Source organism: Mastigoproctus giganteus, chromosome 2 (assembly GCF_048544385.1).
Source record: "Mastigoproctus giganteus isolate SK-2022 chromosome 2, ASM4854438v1, whole genome shotgun sequence".
Lineage (NCBI taxonomy): Eukaryota > Metazoa > Arthropoda > Arachnida > Uropygi > Thelyphonidae > Mastigoproctus > Mastigoproctus giganteus.
This window is the reverse complement of record NC_143576.1, coordinates 134,478,918-134,502,986: the sequence shown is the minus strand read 5'-3', so window position 1 is coordinate 134,502,986 and position 24,069 is coordinate 134,478,918. Positions and strand designations below refer to the sequence as shown.

General features: G+C 37.7%; 1 protein-coding gene across 2 annotated transcripts in view; it reads left to right on the top strand.

The window, feature by feature from the left end:
* The window catches only part of LOC150089579 (E3 ubiquitin-protein ligase TRIM45-like), a 236,900-nt gene that overhangs the window by 85,716 nt on the left and 127,115 nt on the right, over positions 1-24,069 (top strand). For both annotated transcript variants that reach the window (XM_090368677.1, XM_090368678.1), the window contains exon 4: positions 9,746-9,875. In XM_090368677.1, coding sequence (XP_090224803.1) covers positions 9,746-9,875 — 130 coding nt within the window. The remainder of the gene's footprint in view (positions 1-9,745; positions 9,876-24,069) is intronic.

Below are 24,069 nucleotides of genomic sequence, written 5' to 3'. Positions count from 1 at the left end.
AAGTAAAGAACTCTTTTCTGTTTTTCTTTGCATCCTTTGCCAAAGATTTCTTGTAATCTGCCTTTGCCTGCCTAACCTCCTTTGTAACTTGGTTACAGACCAGCTTATATCTGTCATAGGCTTCTGTGTCACATGTTAATTTATAAGTATCCCATGCATTTTTCTTCTCTGTCACATGTCTATTTAGTTCATCTGACATTCATTTAGGCCTAAACCTTGAATAATATTTCTTAGTTGGTATGAAAAGCCTAGTGGCTTCCAAGATTAATTCTTTGAATGCTTTCCATTTTGAATTTGCTGTTGGTAATCATCAGTTGATTCCACCGTATAGAATTTAAATAATGTCTCAGACCACCGTAGTCACCTTTACGAAAGCAAAATCCCTTTCCTTTATCCTTGATGGTAGTTACCTCTTTGAGTAAATCCCACTTCAGCACCCCGTGATCACTGCCACTTAGTGGTTCCTTTATCTGCAGATTCTTGATGCATTAAGAATCATTACTGATAATCAGATCAAGAGTATTACTCCCTCGAGTTGCCTCCCGAACATGCTGCTGTAGAAAACAATCATCCAATAAATTGTTCATTTACTTAAGAGAATATTAGACAATCCTGTTGTTGTTTGAAATTACAAGAATGCAAAATGGGGTGATCTGTTGGATTTCTTTTCTTCTTTAGCATTAGTAGAGGCATACGATGTAAGAAAGCAAGCTTATCCAGCATCAGCCAAAAAAAAAAAAAAAAAACAACCCTCACATTTCACACCTCCATTCATTCCAAATACTTGCCCAGCTCAGCCTTAAATTTATTTAGGCTATCCGCTTTCACAACAAAAGATGGAAGTTTTTTCCACCAATCAACTAGCCAGTGGCTAAAGGCAAATTTCTGCACCTTTATTGTACAACTATCTTTCCTCAGTTTGAAACTGTGCTCCTTCAGGTTCTTAGTCTGGGCAAGATAAAAAATCCCATCAGTATTCAGCTTGCTCAACCCATTCAAAGCCTTATACACCTCACTCAGATCACTCGCAGGTGCCTACTCTCCAGGCACTTCAATTTGCAAAACCTAAGCCTTTCTTCGTAAGAACACCCCTTTGTTCCCCTCACCAATCTAGCTGCCCTTCTTTGTAATCGTTCTAGCAACTCTACATCCTTTCTAAAATGAGGCCTCCAGAACTGTACATAGTACTCTAGGTGTGGCCTGACCATTGCCTTGTATTACTGGATAATCACCTCCCTGTCCATGCTAGCAAAATTCCTATATATCATTTTCAATACTCCATGACCTGCCTTGGCAGCCCGTCTACACTGCTTGGTGAACTTTATGTTTGACTGCACAATTACCCCCAAGTTTTTTCACTTTCCACTTCCCTGAGTGTAGTACCACACAGCTGGTACGTTTCTCTTCGGTTATTGCTACCCATATGCAGTACTTTGCATTTGTCAATTAAACTTTAGTTGCTACTTGTCAGCCCATTTGCCCAACTTATCTCTATCCAGTTGGAGTAGCATTCTGTCTTTACTGTCATCAACAATCCTGTCAACCTTTATCATCTGCAAACTTGGACATTAAACCTGATATACCTTCATCAGTATCATTGATAAATATACAAAACAACAATGGGCCCAACACCGAATCCTGGCAACTCCACTAATAACCTTTTCTCCACGAAGAGCAGTGTCCATTGATTACTACTCTGTCATCTCTCACTCAACCATTGCTTTATCCATTGTAGCAACTTACCCTTAGTGCCATATCTCTCCAATTTGTACAGCAGTCTTCCATGTGCAACAGTATCACAAGCTTTCATGAAATCCAAGTATATGATATCAAAATTATTTTTGGCATTCATTTCCATTGTGACCACATCATAGTATCCAATCAAATTGGTCAGACAAGATCTCCCTTTAACAAACCCATGCTGTATCTTAACTATTATTTCAAACTTGTCTAGATGATCCTACAATGCTTCTTTAACCAGTGATTCCATTTTTCCCCGGAACATAAGTTAAACTAACAGGTCTCTAGTTAATTGTGTCCCCCGTTGAACCCCCATTATGAATTGGTAATATATTTGCACACCTCCAGTCCATGGGGACTTCCCCTGAGCCCAAGGAAGCTCTCATAATTATGGCTAAGGGTTTGCTTACTTCCTTTGCTGCCTCGTTTAATATAACTGGATAGATCCCATCCACCCCAGGTGCCTTATGTTTAACTTCAACAATTTCTCCTCCGCTTTGTTTTCAGTTATTACAAAATCACTTAACTCCCTGTTAGAGTTTGATAAACCTCTGGCACTCTTCTCATTGAATAACTCCTTGTGTGAATGTAGATGCAAAATACTCATTCAGTTTATCAGCTACCTGAGCATGATCATCAACAGTCAACCCATACATATTAAGTGGTCCAATCTGATTCATCCCTTTCCTACTAGAGTTTACATAAGTAAAGAACTCTTTGCTGTTTTTCTTTGCATCCTTTGCCAAAGATTTCTAATAATCTGCCTTTGTCTGCCTAACCTCCTTTGTGACTTGATCAGGCGCCTCCGTAGCCAGGTGGGCAGGAGCAGCAGTGCGTAGCACACGCTTCTTGATTAGACTGGAGTTCAAGCCCGTGTCCACCAAATACGGAGGATCCGGAAAGGTCAGGGAATGACCACCGCATATCCCCGGAGCAATATGGCCTTAGTTGCTAATGCTCCTAAAAACCAAATAACAAACAAACAAAACAAGCGACTTGATTACAGACTAGTTTATATCTGCCTTAGGCTCCTGTGTCACCTGATACTTTATATGTATCCTTACATTCTTCTTTTCTGCCACAAGCCTCATTAATTCATCTGACATCCATTTAGGCCTAAACCTTGAACAGTATTTTTTAGTTGGAATGAAAAGCCTAGTAGCCTCCAAACTATAAGTCCCTGAAGGCTGTTGTTGTTGTTATTTGGTTTTTAGGAGCATTAGCAACTAAGGCCATATTGCTCCAGGGATATGCGGTGGTCATTCCCTAACCTTTCCACATCCTCTGTATTTGGTGGTCACGGGCTCGAACCCCGGTCTAATCAAGAAGCGTGTGCTAAGCACTGCTGCCCCTGCCCACCTGGCTACGGAGATGCCTCCCTGAAGGCTTCCCATTTAGAATTTAATGTTGGTAACATCATCAGTTGATCCCACTGTACAGAGTTAAAAAACTGTCTGAGACCCCTGTAGTCACCTTTACAAAAGCAAAAGCCCTTCCCTTTAGCCTTGCTGGTAGTTACATCTTTAAGTAATTCCCACACCAGTACATCCTGATCACTGTCACCCAGTGGTTCCTTTATCTGCAAATTCTTAATGCATGAATAATCACTGCTGATAATCAGATCATGAGTATTACTCCCTCTGGTTGCCTCTCAAACATGCTGCTGCTGTAGAAAACAGTCATCCAATAAATTCCCAAAAGTCTTGCTAGTGTGCGAGTGACCAAACTATAAGTGCCAGTCAATATCTGGAAAGTTAAAATCCCCCATTATAAGACATTGTGATTTACTGGCCCACTCTATTTCTCTGCACAATTGCTCATTACACTCATCAGATTCATTAGGCATATAACACACTCACACCTACTCTAATTTTTCCTTTCCCAGCGCTTATTTCACTCCAAACAGATTCAACACTGCATTGTTCACCAACATCAATTGGATGCACTTCCTTAGATTTTGTGTGTTTCTTTTCGTTGGTTGGATTATTGTGTCAAACCTCCTGATGGCACGTTTGCTCAGATCATGTCAGTGAAATTATTCTTGTAGGGATGAAATCCTTTATTCCACACTCCACCTTAAAATATTCTCCATCATTTATGTAAACCTTGGTTTTTCCAATAAATGTGCTTAAATCTCATTCGAGATAAGAATGTTGCATATTGCAATTGGCTTGCATCCAAATCCTCATGTTCATTTTCTGCCTTCAATAATGCTTGCAATAATTGTAAAGCAGTTATTAATCAGTCCAAACCAGATTTCAAACAGGCTAAGAATAGAAAACTTACTTCTTGTCCAAATGGTAATCGATTCTGGTCTATTGCCAAAGCAATTGGCTGCAACGTTTGCTCATCTCTGTTCCCACTATCTATCAAAACCAAATGGTTCTATGGCCACTTCAGCCAAAGGTAAAGCTGACCTGCTAGCAACCTACTTTTCTTCTAACTCATGTATTGATGATCTTGGTAAACTGCCTCCTACTATTCATGCTACGCTCCATTCGATGCCTCCTGTTGTGTTCTGTAAAAGTTGTCAGAAGAATTTTGAAAAATCTTGACGTTAAGAAAGCTCCTAGACCTGATGGTATTTCTCAACTTATTCTCAAATCCTGTGCTCCTGAGTTTACTCCTCTTCTGCATCATTTTTTTTTTTTTTTTTTTCACTTTCTTATTCCAGAGGAATTTTCCCTTCTGCTTGGAAATATGCCCATATCCAGCCAGTTCCTTAAAAAAGTTGTAATCTCTCCAATCCAGTTATCATCCCATTGCACTTACTTCTACTCTTTAAAAAAAAAAAAAAAAGAAAGAAAACTTCTCGGGAAACTTTGTGTGTTTCAAACATTATAAAACTGTCCTGTTTTTAGTCTATTTGAATTTGCTGAATGAATCCACCATCGTCATTTTTTCTTTCTACTCACAATTAACTGTATACATAAATGTGCAATACATCCAATTTTAACAACATCCATCTTGCAACTGAGAACAGAAAGGGTGAGTTGCTGGTGACATCCAATGAAACGTTTGAACGCCCCTTCTAGTTTGACTCGATCTGATGTTAGTAACACTATGTATAGTTAGCTTGTTTGAAGGCACTTATAACGCCAGTGCATTAAGCATTTCTCTAGTGTAGCTCTAAGTATCTGCCAGTGGAGTTGAGGGAGGGTTCCCCATGCAGTCATCCAGTAAATCCCCAAAAGTGGGCGAGGGGAATCATCTTGCCTCCCCTCACCCACAACTTTTCATAAACATTTTTTGAGCATCTGAATTGTTGGGGTTTAATCATTTGAATTTGGTTTGATTAAATTTATTTTCTGTAAAAATTTTGTTTTAAGAAATGCTTTTAACCCATTTTCTAAAAGTTGAATGGGATTTTTTTTGATTAACTTATGATTGAAAGGTTTCCATATCATATAATAAGGCCCTGATTTTTGTTATTCTAGGTGTTGTTTTCCATAATCACGAGAGGCTGTCTTGATGTTGGGAAAGTACCTTGATATTTGTTACCCTCCTTCCCCAAAGTGACATGTCTGTGTTCATTTCACCAACAGTGGTTGGTTTGATTGGATTGTTCACAATTAATGGGTGGGGAGTGTAGAGAGAAGATTTGGGGGGTTGAGTGTTTAGTAAGTATGATCAGTTGAGTATGCAGTACAGGTTTGTTCAGAAAAAATGACTTGGCTACTATCAGGTTTGCTGGATAAACTGATACCTGCATTTCACACTGAATGATTATATCCAGATTCTGCATTCTGAATGAATCATATCATGACATTTCTGGTCTTTAAGTTTTGCACACTGGTGTACAAATAATGGGAACCCCATTGGCAGCATGGCTGTCTATTTTTTGATAGTTTTCCTATGCGATTAACTTATTTTTATTAACTACATTATTTTATTCGTATTTAATCTTTTATCCTTTAGGCATTGATTAAATTTGCAAATGATCACTTATAAAATCATTCCAGTATTATTCAATTTAAAAAGAAAAATAATAAAATAATGAGGGAAAAAAAATAAGCAGAAACAAAATAGTGCATGGGATTTATTTACAAGATGATTTTTATACTTTCTTAAGAATAAAAGTAGACTTTTAGAGTCCCACCCCCATGTTGTCAATAAATATACACCAAACAGTTTTCCTCTGTTTTGTGGCCATGGGAAAGTTTTCCACAACTATCGAACACCGCCTTCAGTGGCTTTAAAATCAGTTAAAAAAAAGTAGCTTCAGAAAGAGAAGATCACCCCGCAAACATCACTGAAAGGGATCGGTATGGCAGTCGAGGTGTTCTCATCTGGGGAGGCGTTATCTTGTATGGATGTACACAACTCCAGATAGTGGAAGGCAGTACTGTAATTGGTGCATGATACTGTACTGAGGTAATACTTCCCCCATGTGAGTCTGTTCCGAGGTGCCATTGTCCCAGAGTTTGTGTCTATGGATGATAACGGCACACCCCATTGCACTAGAACTGTTGATATGCTTTTGGAAAGTGAGGACATTGTTTGTATGGACTGACCTGCCCATTCTGCCAATCCAAATCCCATTGAACACATATGGGACACTCCGGGGAGACGCCTAGCTGAAGCTGGCGCTGACAGAGGAATGGACGATGTTATCGCAAGAACTTATCAATAACATTGTTCTAGGTATCAACAGGTGGTGCAAAGCCTGCATCGACATTAGGGGTGGCCATATCTCCTACTGAGGACCACCTCTTCCCTTTGTTCCATCTTTGGCAGTGATGTATCTGTATCATGGCAGCCAGTGCTATGTTGCCATTTTTGAATAAAGTCCCTCTGTACCGTTTTGTCTCCTTTGTTTCTGTTGTTGTGTTGGTGTTGTTTCTTTTATCATTTCTGTACCTCACGAGGTTCCTTTGGTATGCTTTTCCCATATCCAGGCAACTCCTATGAGAAGCTACAGATGAAAACCTGACTGGTCCTTAAATTTTGCACACCAGTGTACTCGAATTTTGACATTTCATGTTTGATTAGATTTATTACCCAAAACCAGCAATCTTTAGGTCCTGAGGTTGCTGAATTTTGGGCATTACAGGTCTATTAAGTAAAAGTTCTGTAACATGTTAATGAAGTTAATTTCAGTCTAGATTTGAAAAAAAAAAAAAAATCCTCCCACACCACTCCACCTCTGGTTAAAGAAATGATGGAAAAAAATTGAGATAATTAAAAATTTCATTTTTTTTCCCTCAATAAAAAATTGGAATTCTCTCAATTTTAAAAATCCATCAGGGTGTTTATAGTAGTTTATATTCTGTATTTAAAAATTTTTAACTTGTCTGTCTCAAGTATAGATACTAATAGTGAAATACCATTGTTTACATAACCTAGCTTAATTATTAATAAAAAAAATTTTTATGTGACTCTCTCTCTCTCTCTCTCTCTCTCTCTCAGAGAGTTTCAAGAGTATAAAGATATGATTATTTACTCAGACACCAAATCCTCTGTGATAGTGTGTTGTGGTTTTGCAACTTATCGCTCATTTAAAGAGGTCTATGTTTGAGTCCTGTCAGATCTCAGGTGGAGGGAGTAGGTCCCCATGAATTATTCTGTGATTTTCATTCCATGCAACATGCAAATTGGTGCCTAAACACATGTGGTACAGCCATAATACAGAATGCATTATGTCTGTAGAAGTGTGGCCTAAAATTAATCATAATATGGTGTAAGTTGCTGATAAAACCCAACAGCAGCAACAGACACCAAACTGATGTGCAAATAATATAATCATTTTGGTACTTAAACAGTGGAGTGCACATGGGCATACACAATTTCCAAATGTCATTGTACATCAGTACTTGTTTGGTGCTTTGCTGTAAGTTCTTATTTTTTGCTGTCAGAGAATTGCTTTAGTATATAGTTAAATTGTAAGGCTGATTACTATGATTTTTAACCACATCCTTCTAAACACAATTGCTCGAATTCATTCAATTATGTTAGATTCTCTCTCTCTCTCTCTCTCTCTCAATTTTTTCCACCCCACCTTTCCTTCCTCTAATTCTTTCTCTTTTCCTTTTTTTTTTTTTTTATTGTTAATCATTTTTGCATACTTTGAATTGTTTCCGATTTTTAAAGTAGTCTTTTTTTTATTTTATTTTATTATTTTTTTTTAATTGAATGCAACATAGTGACTTCTGTATGTAGAACACATCAAAAACCATATGAAGTATTCATGAGCATTGAGTGAAATGAATTTGGACAGTACAGGAATATTATAAAAGTCCAGCGTATACCTGTCTGTTGTTGTTTTGGAAGCATGCACAATTGCAGCCCATTCCCAGCTTACGTATACTTGACTTACAGAAATTCAACTTTACGTAAGTTTTTTCCGGCCAGTGCAAACTTAAAAAAATCATGGAATCGTATTTTGCATCCCATAGGAATAAATGGAGGTATTGTGAAAATATCGTAATGTGAACTGAACCTAATAACACATTGTTTTTTTTTTTTGGTAATTCGTTCAATGACCTTGAAAGTTGAAAATTTCACTATATGACTAAGCTATTTATCTCTTTAAAAGATCATTTTTATAATGGAAATTGCACTACACTTTCATCATTATTATATGTTATGTTATAAGAATCAATTTTGAACGTCTTTGTGATATTTTTCTAAAACACATTTCTGGAGGTCACTACCATAAAACAATAAAAACAATTTGCACTTTCTGGTTTATTGGGCTCTTCTGTTAATGCATCTAATTATAAACGGGTAGTAAACTTGATCTTATTGTATTTGCGATAACTGGAATTCTGTGGATTTTTACGTTACGGTATTGTGGTGAAATGAGTTCCCCTTCACTGAAATCTTCAATCATATAAAAAACAAATAAATTTTCAGAATCTTCTCTTCATTCCTATTTACCTATTACAACGGTGAAGGGAAAGGACCAATGGAAAGTGTAAGTGTAAGTGCTGTCAGTGCTAGGAAATGAACAAAAATGAAGATGATTAATTAAGAAGTATGAAGCAGGACAAAGTATATTGTCCTGCTTTATACTTCTTAATTAATCATTTATTGCACAGAATTAGGTCTCGCTGCTTCAACTGTGAATATTATTTTAAGGGACAGTGCACGTATAAAAGAACATTTTAGAGGATCAATGCATTTAAGATCAACAGTGATCACAAAACAGCATTCAGGTGCTATATCAAAGAGATGGGAAAGCTATTAATAATATGGATGGAAAATCAGATTCAGATGCAAGTGCCCCCGAGGCCAATGGCCATTCAAGCAAAAGCAAGAAGTATTTTTATGAAAACATTAAGGATAAGTACGGTGAACCCCAAGCCAAGTTCATGGCAAGCAACAGGTGGTTTAATTAATAGGGTTAAGCATTGCACTGGTTTCCAAAACATTAAAGTATGCGGTGAAGTTGCCAGTGCCGATTCTGCAGCTGCAGAGAAATTGTGATCTGTTGGGAAAAAACCCTTCTAAATCTCCACAGCCCTCAACTTCTGCAGCAGCGTGCTTATCAGCTGGAGAGTTAATTCTGGCAACAATGCTCGAAAGATAAAACTTGCTGGTGTTATTCTTGTCTCCTCTCTCTTTTTGTAATTTTATAATTTTTGTAATTTTGTACACTTTCGTAATTTTTCTTGCGCATGAGATAAAAAAATTGAACAAATAATTCTACTTACATGTTCGTCTAACACTTCTTTTTTGCTTCAATCAAATTTGCTAGTGCTGAATAAGCATTTAGGGAAATTCTGACTTATGTAGAGTTCCATGAAATGCAACCCTTATGTAAGTCGGGGAGTGGCTGTAGTTTTATTCTGTTGCTTATCATGTTACTTTGGTACCCACAGCAAAATGAATTTACTGAATAAGAGCAAAATTATATCAGAATTATAAAAAAATTATGTAAAAGCCTAAGTTCAGTTTTGTCTACATTGCTTGTGCAATGCAAAGGAGCTGACATTATTTTAAGATTTATGGTCAACATTTGGAGCTACCTAATTTATTTATTTATTGTTTTATTAATCTAAAGGTCTGTATTCAGCAAGACAGGGACAGAAAGCTCAGGTACTCTTGATTACAAGGGATAGCAATGGCCAGCCTGTGATCCAGGGTCGAGAGAAAGTTGAAGCAATTTTATTAGCCAAGGATAATGTGCAAAAGTAAATATAAAAACTTTAGTTACTTCCATAAGTTGTGAAGAGTTTTGTATTAATTCTTTGTCCCACAAAAAAGGATGACTTATATAGTTGCACAGGGCTATGGGAACCCCCAAACATTTAAGCAGTTATACCAGTAGCATTATCGTTGTTGAATATTTTTATTGTTAAATTTTTTTTTAATTATTATTTTCATGTTGTTGGTAGTTATTTAAAAAAAAAATTTTCAAACCCAACTTGTTCAGATGTTGTGTGAAGTGCTACAGTGCAGCTGGAAGTAGATGTTTCCCATTTTTAGTAACACTCTAAACCTTATGAAAAAATATTGTATTTGTAATTGTTTTTCTTTTATGACTAATTAAAAGCACAACTTTTAAAATATTTATGGCTGTATTTTCCTTTTTTAAATTTTTTAAAGAAAACATTATCCCATTTTATTTTTTAGAAAAATTTATTTATCAAAAACAGAACCGAAGGCTCTCTGTTTAAACAAACAAATTAAAACAATTTGTTGTACTTTTTTGCATTATGTACTCACTCTATGGGAAATCAAGAGTAGAATATTTCAGTTACAGTAAACGTTGGTGTCCTTGTGTCACTGAATAGCTAAACATTAAAGTAGGTGAAACCTGATTCCTGTGATCATTTCCATGATTTTGCGTTCTTTCTGGCACACTGCTTCTTCAATTCCTTGCATCATTGCTTATTGTATTAATTGCAGGAATTATGAAATACTCACATGGAAAAGTCCTGAGCTGAGTGCAGAAAAATAATTTGAATTGCTTTTTTTGAAAATCGCTTTTGAGTTTCTCGTGCCAGTGATTATGTATTAATTGCAAGAAGTCTAAAATCTGGCATTATGGAAAAGTGCTAAAAAATGAAAACAATGCAATTTTGTTTTAGATTGTGTTTTTTTTTTCTTCTTTGCAAATAACAGTTAAAAATATTAGTATTAGTAGTGTCAAATGATCCAAGAAAATAAGCTTATAAAGTATCAACCAAAAAAAAAAAAACACCACCCATCCATACCCTCCTTGCATTTATTCAAACCATGCACTTCCACAACACAACAGTACCTGCCCGGCAACCCAAGGTCGCGGGTTCGATTCCCGCCTCGGGCTTGGATCAAAGTACTGCAAAAACCTTGGGAGGTGCAATATGGCCATAGAAGCCGATGCGCCAACAACTACCAAATCAAAAAAAAAAAAAAAAAAAACCACAACACAACAGATGGTAGCCTGTTCCAACAATTGACCTGACTAAAGGCAAACTTCTGCACATATATCTGCAACCATCCTTCCTCAACTTGAATATAATTTATGCCATCTCATATGTGTTTAGTCTCAGCAAGAGGTGCCTTTGTTATGTTTAGCTTCAACAATTTCTCTTTCACTGTCATTTAGCTCCCTATTAGACTTTGATCAATTTTTGGCATTCCCTTCCCCAAATAATTCCTCATATGTGAATGTAGATGTAAAATGCCTATTCAGTTAGCATTAGCATTAGTAGAGGCATTTGATGCAAGAAAACAAGCTTATGCAGCATCAGCCAAAAAAAAAATAATAATAAATAAATAAATAAAAAATAACCACTTCCACTTCACCCCTCTGTTCGTTCGAAATACCTGTCCAGCTGAGCCTTAAACTTATTTAGGCTATCAACTTCCACGACAAGGGATGGAAGTCTATTCCACCAACCAACCACCCTCTCGCTAAAGGCAAATTTCCTCACGTCTATCCTACATCTGTCTTTTCTCAATTTGAATTTATGCCCTCTCAGGTGATTATTCTGAGCAAGAGGAAGAATCCCATCAGCATTGAGCATGCTTAAACCATTCAAGGCTTTATAGACCTCGCAGGTGCCTAGTCTCCAGACATCGTAATTTGCAAAACTTAAGCTTTTCTTCCTAACAGCACCCCTTTGTTCCATTCACTAATCTTGTTGCCCTTCTCTGTACTCGTCCTAGCAGCTCTATATCCTTCTTGAAATGAGGCCTCCAGATCTGCATACAGTACTCAAGGTGTGGCCTGACCATTGCCTTATACAAGGGAATAATCATCTCCCTATCCCTGCTAGAAAAATTCCTATATATCATCGACAATACACCATGAGCTACTCTTGCAGCCCATCTGCACTGCTCAGAAAACTTCATATCTGCCTGCACAACCACCCCCAGATCCCTTTCATTCTCTACCACTGTCTGTGTAGTACCACAGAGTTGATACGTTGCTCTGGGGTTGCTGTTTCCCATATGTAGTACATTACATTTGTCAGTGTTAAACTTCATTTGCCACCTCTCAGCCCATCTGCTCAACCTTTCCAGATCCTGTTGCAGTAGCATAGTGTCAGTAGTGTCCTTGACAACCCTGCCAACCTTCGTATCGTCTGCAAACTTGGACATTAAGCTTGACCATCATCAATATCATTTATAAATACAGAAAACAATACTGGACCCAATACTGAACCCTGAGGGACTCCACTAATAACATTAGTCCACGATGAGCAGTGTCCATTGATTACCACTCTCTGTCTTCTCCCCCTCAACCACCCCTTTATCCATAGCAGCAATTTGCCTCCAGTGCCACACTGCTCCAATTTGTGCAGCAGTCTTCCATGTGCAGCAGTATCAAAAGCCTTTCTAAGATCCAAGTATATAATATCAAAGTTATTCCCTGCATCCAGTTCTTTTGTGACTGCATCATAGTATCCAATCAAATTGGTCAGGCAAGACTTACCCTTAACAAAACCATGCTGTGTCTGAGCTATAACTGAAGTCTTGTCTAGATGATCCTGCAGTGCTTCATTAACCAGTGCCTCCATTAATTTTCCAGGAACAGAAGTTAAACTAACAGGTCTATAATTACTTGTGTCGCCCTTTGATCCTCCTTTGTGAATTGAGGTCACATTTGCACATCTCCAGTCCATGGGTAGTTCTCCTGAGTCCAAGGAAGCTCTAATAATTATGGCCAAGGGTTTGCTTACTTCCTTTACTGCCTCCTTTAATATAACTGGATAGATCCCATCCACCCCAGGTGCCTTTCTTGTATTTATCTTCAACAATTTCTCCTCCACTTTACTCTCAGTTATTACAAGATTCTCTAGCTTACTGCCAGAGTTGAATACACCTCTGGCATTCCCCTCGCTGAATAACTCCTCATGTGTGAATGTCGATGCAAAATATTCATTTAGTTTGTTAGCTACCTGAGCAGGATCATCAACAGTTGACCCATCGATATCAAGTGGACCAATCTGATTCATCCCCTTCCTTCTAGAGTTTACATAAGTAAAGAACCCTTTGCTGTTTTTCTTTACATCCCTTGCCAAAGATTTCTCGTAATCTGTCTTAGCCTGCCTAACCTCCTTTGTAACTTGGTTACAGATCAACTTGTATCTATCATAGGCTTCTGTGTCACGTGTTAATTTGTATGTATCCCATGCATTTTTCTTCTCTGCCATATGTGCAGGCAGATATGAAGTTCTCTGAGCAGTGCAGAAGGGCTGCGAGAGTAGCTCATGGAGTATTGTCAATGATATACAGGAATTTTTCCAGCAGGGATAAGGAGGTGATTATTCCATTATATAAGGCGATGGTCAGGCCACACCTAGAGTACTGTATACAGGTCTGGAGGCCTCATTTCAAGAAGGATGTAGAGCTGCTGGAACGAGTACAGAGAAGGGCAACAAGATTAGTGAATGGAACAAAGGGGTGCTCTTACGAAGAAAGGCTTAAGTTTTGCAAATTACAGTGTCTGGAGACTAGGCACCAGCGAAGTGATCTGATAGAGGTGTATAAAGCCTTGAATGGTTTAAGCATGCTCAATGCTGATGGGATTCTTCCTCTAGCTCAGAAAAATCACCTGAGAGGGCATAAATTCAAATTGAGGAAAGACAGATGTAGGATAGACGTGCGGAAATTTGCCTTTAGCCAGCGGGTGGTTGGTTGGTGGAACAGACTTCCATCCCTTGTGGTGGAGGTTGATAGCCTAAATAAGTTTAAGGCTCAGCTGGACAGGTATTTTGAACAAACAGAGGGGTGAAGTGGAAGTGGGTTTTTTTTTTTTTTTTTTGTGGCTGATGCTGCATAAGCTTGCTTTCTTGCATCAAATGCCTCTACTAATGCTAATGCTAAAATAAATCCACAAAAGCCTTGCTAGTGTGTGAGTGACCAGCCCCCAAATTCCAGTCAATACCTGGGAAATTAAAATCCCCCATTATAAGACTCTCTGATTTACTGGCCCATTCTATTTCCCTGTACAGTTTCTTATTATACTCATCAGTGTCATTAGGCCTATAGCACACTCCTACTCTCAATTTTGATCTCCCAATGCTTATGTAACACCAAACTGACTCGACACTGCACTGTCCAGCAATGTCGACTGGCTTCACTTCCTTGGATTTTATGTATTTCTTAACTAATAGCATAACCCCTCCTCCCTTCCTATCCTGTCTGTCCTTTCTGTAGACATTGTACTCCTCAAATTCCAGTTCTGCATTCCTTATATCTGTGTGACACCACGTCTCTGAAATCCCCACAATATCTGCCTTTGATGTTTTGAGCAATACCTGAAATTCATCAAATTTATTTACTAAACTCCTAGCATTGGTGTACACGCAAGTAAACATGCACCTGTTCTTTTTCTTAGCTACCCTAACACAACCTATGTGTTTATTTGTACCCCAATGATTCCCAGCAGTCTCTGAAATATCCTGCATCTTATTTTCCAGGCTGCGGCTCATTCCAATAGAAGCAGTGCAAGAATCACTTTCACCTCTACCAGTGGCTACTGTTAATCTATTAGTCCTTGTATCCCCCCCAATCTAGCAGTTTTCCGACCCACCTAACACTGCCTCGATAGCATCAGCAAACGTTCTTGCACCCTTTCTATTTAAGTGTATCCCATCCCTGTAGAAGCAGTCTCTCCTGTTAACAAATACAGACCAGGCTGAAAAAAATTCTACCCCCTTGAGCCTTGCACAATCTTTCCAGGGCCAAATTGATTGACAGGGCTCTCATCATATACTCCCTCCTATCGTGTCTGGGCAGAATTGCAGACACTTTCAAATTCAGCCCTAATTCCTGGCTTTTTTTCAACAGCGACCTGTACTTTTTAAGTAATTCCGCCGGTCTCCTACTCTTAATATCATTAGTGCCAACGTGTACAACTATATCACCTTTTGTGCCCCTAAATTTTGTGAGCAACCATAGCAGGGTCATCAACAGTTAACCCATTACTATCAAGTGGCTCACTGTGATTCAACCCCTTCCGGCTACTCTTAATATAAGAGTAGCCAGAAGGGGTATTCTTAATATAAGCATAGAAGACTTAGCTATTGTTCTTTGTATTCCTTGCCGGAGTCTTCTTATAATCTACTTTAGCTTGTCTAACTTCCTTTTGTGACTTTATTACAGACTAATTTATATATACCATAAGCTTCTGTGTCATCTGATAATTTATATGCATCCCATGCATTTTTCTTCTCTGCCTCAATATTGTATTCTTATCAAGAAAAAAAAAAAATAATAATAATAGAATAACCAGAAGGTACCCAGGATTTCCATGGACTAAGACTGTTATTTCTATGTAAAAATTATATGGGGATACAATGTAGCCACAATCACTTTCTGAAAAATATACTGCCCTATCATTAATACCTGGACACCTGTAAAGCACTTCTTTAAAAATAACCTTTATTTACATGAACACTAATAATGTGTGCTGAAACCTTTAGCCTCTCTGATCTAGTTTTCGTGGAAAGCTCCACCACCAGCTTTTTGTAAATGTATTGCATTATTTTCTGCCATTCAGCCTTGAAAGTGGCAGCTATGTTTTTGACAAAACCATGCATTCACAGTTGGGTTCAAAACAATGAATGGTTTCAGGCCAAACCATGAAAAACAGCTGTAGACCATTATGCTGCCTTTGCCAAACCATTGCCCGGATGATACAGACCAGCAGGTAGCTTTTGCTGCATATCTGTTACACCCAGGCACAGCTGTCAGAATGATAGACCATGTACTGTGGCTCATCACTCCAAAGCTTTCCATTGTGCATGTGCCAAGAGTGATAGACAGTACATCAAGCGAGATGGTGTCCATTGTTAGTTGGAGTGAATTAGTGGCTTCTGGATTGCTGCACAACTGTGGTAACTCATATCATGCAGTGTCCTGTGCACTATACTGGTGCTGATGCTGACATGTGTCTCAATCTTCTCGTTTAGGACCTATCTGCGTTCCCAGCACACAGTTCTTTATAGGGCTCTTCACATTGCATGAGCTTTGAAGGCTTTCCAGTTGTTTTATGATGATTTCAGCACTAGTTGGCTTCCATTTGCAGATCATGTCACCAATCTTTGCATTAGGGTTCTTTAGTGCCATTTGGAAAGTCATGTAGACTGATTGCTTATGTGGCACTCTATTATCATAATATCAGGATCGAGGTCCCAGCGTATGGAGCCTCGATGTTTCTGAAGCTCTTAATAGCAGGTTAGTTTTTGAAATAATTTTGAGAGTTTTTTTTTTTTTATTATTTTATTTTAATATACTGAACTGTAGTTAAATATAGTTTGAGTTTGAATTCCTATAGTCACATAAATTACTTTATTTTTGTATTCAGTTAAGAATTTGGAAATCTACTTTAATATTCAGAGATAGCCATTGCTATTGATACTTTGGCAGGAACTTCATAACTTTAGTTGGGTTGCTTAAATTTAATTTTACTAGTGGATAAAAGTTTTGTTAGCAGTATAATTACTATAATACTTGTTAATTTAAATTCTGTATTACATATTGTAAGTTTAAATTTGTAAAGTATTTGGAAAGCTATAGCTTAATATTCAGATAGCCTTTGTTATTGATATTTTTGTGTGAACTTCGTAACTTTTGTTCATTAGTTCAGTTTAACTTCTTCAACTTCTTCTTCACTAAAGAAGTTAAATTTAACTTCGTTAGTGGTTAAAGGTTTCTCAACAGTTTAATGTCTGCAGTATTTTGTTGACATAAATTCTGTAATATATTGTAAGTTTAAATTTCTTTATCTTTCTAAAGTTAAAATTTTACTTAAATAATGGTTGCTACAAGATCTACTTACAATACAAAGTCCAGGTACTTCGGGACTCAAATGGAAATGCCTGCAGGAATTTCTGGCATGAATTGTGACTTCATTGTTTGTATAGCCTGTGACACATATTTTAAGGCTGGTCTAGTAGACAGACCTAGCTCAACTGATCATTCTTTTCTTTGCAGCTGATGTAAGGAGTGTACCAACCTCAAACAAACTTCATGAGGTTACGAGAAGAATTTGAGTCACTGAAGAAGCAAGTGCTTGTCCTACAAACAAATGTAACTGGGAGCTCATCGGGGACTCAAGTATCTTATGACTTGTTAAGTGATGCACCACTGATTCGGATCCAAGAAAAGAATAGTCTATGCTCTGGTCTAAGGTGATCTAATTTTATGCCGACCGAGCTAGCCGAGTGGGTAAAGTACCTGCCCGGCAACCCAAAGGTCGCGGGTTCGATTCCCGCCTCGGGCTTGGATCAAAGTACTGCAAAAACCTTGGGAGGTGCAATATGGCCACAGAAGCCGATGCGCCAACAACTACCAAATCAAAAAAAAAAAAAAAAATCTAATTTTATTGTGAGGGAAACAGGTAACATTTCTTGTAATAAAGATAGATAGTCCGGAACCAGAGTGTGTTTGCCAGGGGCCACAATTGATGACGTTGCCAACAGATTGTCAGATTTTAAAGGAGGTAAAGAGAGTATTATTCATGTGGGGACTAACGATATTAATCGTACTTGACCTGACCATCTGTTTGATATAATATAGGACTATGCTGAAAAAATGCTGTGAATTAGGTTAGAATGCAATTCTGCCCAGACATAATAGGAGGGATTACATGTTGAAAGCCTTGTGGATTAACTAAAGAAATGAGAGGAAGGCTCTGGGGGTGGAATTTTTATCAGCGTGGCCTGCATTTGTAGGTAGAAGGAATTTATTTTGTAGAGATGGTATTCGTTTGAGCAAATGTGGTACAAGGATTTTTGCCAGTATCATTGAGGATACCCTAAAAGAGTTAAGGGAAACTGCTAATTAGGGGGGGGTAACTTAGATCCACATTTATTTGATGATATGAGTCAAAGTATTGCTTGCACTCACCTCAAGAATTCTTGTTTATTGCCACATCAGCCAATGTTGATAACATATTCTGAGGGAAGCAACGTTTCAAATGAGGGAGAAGATAAAGCTTGGGATACAAACCTAAATAATTTCAAGGAGTGTTCCAAGGTAGTAAACTATAGAAGATTACTTAGTCTTAACTGTGTCTACAGTAATGTCAGGAGTGTTGTCAATAAAATGGCTGCATTTGAACTCTTGGTTAGGACAACTAATGCTGATATAATACAGCTAACACAAATATGGTGTCACCTGGAAATAGGGGATGTCAAGTTCCACTATGGTATGTATAGTATATTTAGGGAATATAGAAGGGGTGGAGGGATCATGCTTCTTATCAAAGCCTGAGTGCAAAAAGAGTTTTCGCTGAGTCTGAAGTTGTCTGCCAGCGTAGCTTCTGTGTGTTGTAGTAAGTTGGCAGCAAAGATATAACAAGAGTGGGAGTAATCTACAGACCAGAAGAATATGACGAGAGTCTCTACATGCAGATGGAATGGGCAAACAAGCATGGATGTCTTATTATGAGTGACTTTAATGTGCCCCAGATTGATTGGAATAAGTGGGAGGGAAATTTACCATGGAAAATTTTTTTAAAATAAACTAGATGTTTATTATTTGTATCAGCATGTTAGAGAAAGTACTAGGTGTGAGAATATTCTTGACCTCATTATTAGTAACAAATCAGATGACATCACAAGACTTAAAGCACAGGAACCATTGTTAGTAAGTAATCATGCAATCATCAGTTGGAATATGAAAAAAGATGTTGCAGTTCCATAATTCAAATGCAAATGCATTTGAATTATGGAATACCTTTAAAGCAAAAATCAGAGAAGTCATGAACACTGACTTCTCTGATTCCCTGAAAATATTGCAGGTGACTGCAGAGCTGACCGATCACATGGAGCAGAAAAAGATAGCATGGGATTGTTACAGAGTGATGAAAAGTATTGAAGTCTATGACAGGTACAAGTTGATCTGCAATAGTACCACAAATAAAGTTAGGGAAGCCAAAGCTGTGTATGAAAAAGTATTGGTTAAGAGAGCAAAGAATGGGGACAAGGAATTTTTCATGTATGTGAATACAACGAAGAAGAAGAAAGCTAATCAGATCAGATCAGACTCTTGTGCGTTGGGTGTGGGAAAGGCTCAGTAACCCAGCTGATGTTGCAGATGAATTTAATAGGTACTTTGCATTGGTCTTTACTTACTCAGTCTCATTCACACTGAGAGGTTGTGTGAATGAGGCTGAGCCATATGAAATTAGTGATTTGAAATTACTGATGTTTATTAGAAAAACATTTGAGCATAATGGCAAATAATGGTCCTGGAGTTGATGGCATATATGCAGTAATTTTCAGGAAGGCCGGCAGGGAGTGTATTTAACCATTGAAGTTAATTATGAGAGTATCTTTTTGACTTGGGACAAATTCCTTAGGATTGGAGAAGTGCCAACGTATCACCAATACGCAAAGTTGGTAATTACAGATTGGCTAGTCTGACTTCAGTGGTAGGGAAAATCTTAACTTCTCTGGGGATTTTAAATTTAAGCCTCTACTCGTGTTCAGAGCAGAAAACCCAAGAGCTCTAAAGGGTTGCATAAAAAGCACATTGTCCGTAATAGAAGCAGTGATTAAGTAAAGTGCAGCCATTATCAACCCACTGCAGGGTGGAAGCCTCCCCAACAATTCATGCTGAGGGAAATGGACCATAATCTGCCACGCTGGTCCAGTGCGGGTTGGCAGATCGACCGTATTCAGCAGGCAGGGGCTTGAACCCCGGTCTACTCAAAGAGCGTGTGCTACTGCACTCCCGCTCCTGCCCACTCGGCTACGGAGGCCGTCTTTAAGAGATGACTTCAACACAGTTTATTTGGATTTTAGCAAGGCATTTTACTCAATCCTCATGAGAGGTTACTGTATAAGCTGGACTATGTTGGGATTACTGGAAAAACTCTAAGATGGATTGCTGGGTGGCTGCAGGGCAGAAGACAGTGTTGTGATTAATGGATATTCTTCAAATTGGTGTAATGTCAGGAATGGTGTCCTCGAAGGATCAATTCTTGGACTAGTGTTGTTTTTCATAAATGACATTGATGAAAGAATAGAAGATGTGTGTCAAAATTTGCAGACGATGTAAAGATTGTTTGAGTCGTTCATGATCAGTGCTAGGCAATACGCTTTCAGGATGACTCGAATAGACTTCAAAGATGGTCAGAGAAGTGGCAGCTATGTTCTAATGCTGCTAAATACAAGGTCTTACTCTTGTAGAATAGCAACTCCCAAATAAAGTATACATGTCATGGGGTTGATTAAAAACAGTGGAGGAAGAAAGGGGTCTGGGAGTTACGATACGTGCATATATGAAGTTTTCTGAACAATGTAAACAGGCAGCCACGAAAGATGACCATGGTGTCGTACTGATGATTTATCGAACATTATCCCATAGAGATAGGCAGGTCATAATCCCACTGTATAAGGCAATTGTAAGACCACATTTGGAATACTGTGTTCAAGTATTTCACCATTCGTACTGCCCAAAGACGGGTGGTACGAATGGTGAAATCAACAAATGGATTGTATGAGGGAGAAATACTTCTATTACGTGGGCTACAAAGCTTGGCAACCAGGCAACTCAGAGGTAGTAGTAGTAGTAGTAGAGGCATGTGATGCAAGAAAGCAAGCTTATGTAGCATCAGCCAAAAAAAAAAAAAACATTTCACACATTCATTCCCTCTAAAAGTTTGTTCAGTTCCTCCTTGAATTTATTTAAGCTATCAACTTCCACAAAGACAGATGGAAGATAGAAGTAATGCCATGCACAAGAGTGAGCTTTGGCATTGAGTTTGGCAGCTGAGAGCTTGATGGGTCCCTCACTTTAATACCTTCGAGGGCATCTACCTGACTCTTCAAACTGTCAAGGTGTCCATCAGAACGCTGAGATAGCACCTAATTTCTTGACACTCTCTGCACTTCGTGCACACAAAGACTAGATGCTTTTAGAGATTGGAGAATCATCCATGTTTTTAGAGATTGGAGAATCACCCCCCTTGGTTCTTATCCGAGCCACAGCACTCCTGCTACTTTGTGCCCATTGCTTTGCTTCTCTAGTCTGAGGCATGATATCTGATTGAATACTATTGATTAACAATGAAAATTAATAAGAGGAATCAGTTTAATTAATTATTAATACTACACTATCTAATAGATTCTTACAGGCAGCAATATATATTATGCTATCTAGTTTAGAAGAATATCCATTAATACACAATTAAAAAACTTGAATTCCTTGCTGCTCACTCTATATTATTACAATGGCAGCAAGATTTGAACAAAACAATGGTTTTATGTATGTTAAGGAGTAAACTGCAAAATCTATCTAAATTAAAAATAAAAATAACGACCATAACTAAGATTATAAAGGTACTTATAAAGTATGATATAATATGACAATTAAGTAAATAAAATGGCAAAAGTTTTCAAAAAATGTATATTTCTTGGAGCTTGAATTCACTGTTTTCACTTATAATGACCTCTCATCAGGTGACCTGAATGAGGTTTATAAGGAACTGAGAGGGATTAGTAAAATGAATGAAGGTGGAATTTTTACTTTTATAAAGAATTGCAGAACTAGGGGCCATAAATTCAAAATATAGGGGTTGAGGTTTAGATTAGATTGTAGGAAGTTTTCTTTTGGCCAGTGAGTTGTTGATTGCTGGAACAAATTGCCCTCACAAGTAGTTGGGGCTGACAGTTTGAATAAATTCAAAGGTCAACTGGATAGTTTCCCATGTGAGGAGAGAAGCATATAATTTATATTTTCTTTTCTAGTTGGCATTTTTTTTTTGGCCAGTGCAAAAAAGCTTGTGGCTTCATTGCATTATATAGTGAATATTATTACTATTATCATTCTGCATTGAAAGTCTGTTAACTCTGTCAGTTTCAGTATCTTGCATTCACTGTCGTACTGCTATCTCTTCAAGGGCATACAAACATATTTATAGTTGTCTGACACATGGTGCTTGGGTATGATGTGACTATCAGTAGAGGGGTATCAGGATATTAATGATAGGGCATTGCATAATCATATATTCCAAATCATATAAACACAATCAAAATCTACCCAACATTTAGCTGATTTCATATCACAATCTTATTATTTTATGAAATTCAAACTCTTCTTTATAGTATCGCTAGCATACATCTTGAGATTCCCAATTTGGTTGGCTTTCTCATGATTACAGACCTTAAACTTAGTGTTCTGATCATGAACAGGAAGTATCCTGATTCTAGAGAAAATTTGAAGTAGTAAACAGGAAAATAAGCTCTTGCAGAAAGTTTAAAAGATCCAGGTGATTGTTCAAGTAATGGAACTTGATTGACATTCTGCACCTCATTTTCTGTAATTTTGAATCAATTTTTCAAATAGATCTCTTTTTATTTTCTCTCCTAGTGTTATCAAGGCAGCTGTTCATTCACTACAAGGTGAAAAGATTGGTAGGCATTTTTCTCAGCATCATTCAATTTGTCTTCCATTTCTGAAGCCAACATTTGCTTAATTTGTAGGTTAATAAATACAGGCAGTTCCCGCTTTACGAGTTTTTGCTTTATGATTTCTTTTTTTCAAGTACCAAGTATCAACAGAATCAAAAATATGAACACTATTTGCAATAAATAAATGCTAAAAATACATAAATACAGCATTTCAAACCATGTGCATAGTTATACAATACATTACTATTGTGAGTGTGTTTGTTTGTTCAGGCAGATGAGAGCATCTCACTGACTCATAAAGCATAAAGCAGTTACTGTGCTGACATTACAAAGAGTGATTGTGCTGCTCTTCATCTTTTGTTATTTCAAACGTATTCCCCTTATTAAGGGAGATAAATTTGAAGTATTTGGAATAATCTCTGTCCTCAGTTTATTGATAATTTTGAAGGATTTCTAGAACCAGCAGAGATTGTACAAAATGAAACAGAAGCGGTCGTTAATATTGCTAACCAATTGCATCTTGAGGTTTCTACAACTGACGTCACTGATCTGCTTCAAGCACACGATGGAGAGATCACAAATGAAGACTTCCTTGAAATGGCAAAATGTCAAGATCTTAAACTCAGGAAGAAGAAGAAGAAGAAGAAGATTTAACAGCTAGTTTCAGCTGTTTCGTTCCTTCACTCTCAAGGGGCTTAATGAAGCTTTTCAACACAGAAAAAGCAATCGAGATTTTCAAGTCACAAGATTCAAATTTCGAGCGCACTAGAAAAGTTGCTACAAATTTAAAAAATGCTTATGCATGCTATCGTGAAATTTATAAAGAAAAGAGAAGACTGTCATGGAAAAAATGACTCCAAGCATTTCTGAAGAAGACTCCTTGTGCTTCCAACAAACCAACAATGGGTGATAAACCATTGCTCATTATTGGTTTGTTGGCCTTTTTTTTTTAACATTACTATGGTCAAATTTCATTGTTGAGAACGTAACCCCTGTTTTGAACATTATGTCCATGGGAAATAATTCTCTGCTTTACGAGTTTTCGCTTTACGAGTGTGCACTAGGAATGAATTAACTCGTAAAGTCAAACTACCGACATTTCACTTTTCACTTTTGCATCAGACTATTTTGGAAACAGATTATATAATCTAGAACAGTGTTTCTCAACCGTTTTTGTTCGCCCCCCCCCCAAAGAACCACGTTCTTATTTTTGTACCTCCGTATATGTATGTCTGCTGTATTTTACTACGATACAAAACACTCTTAAGTAAAAAATCGGATAAATCATCAATTCTGATGTATGTAGTGTAATTACTACAGAATATGGTTAAGTAAAAAATACGTTTCAATTGTACTAAAATATTTTTGTTTCTTGTTAATCTCTCGCATACCCCCCTGGTGAGCTCCCACATACCCCCAGGGGTACACGTACCTCCGGTTGAATAACGCTGATCTAGATGGTGCCACTGTGAGGATCCAGTGCCCTGAGGAATTGTTTGAACAGTCCCAGCTTGATATGGATGGCGGA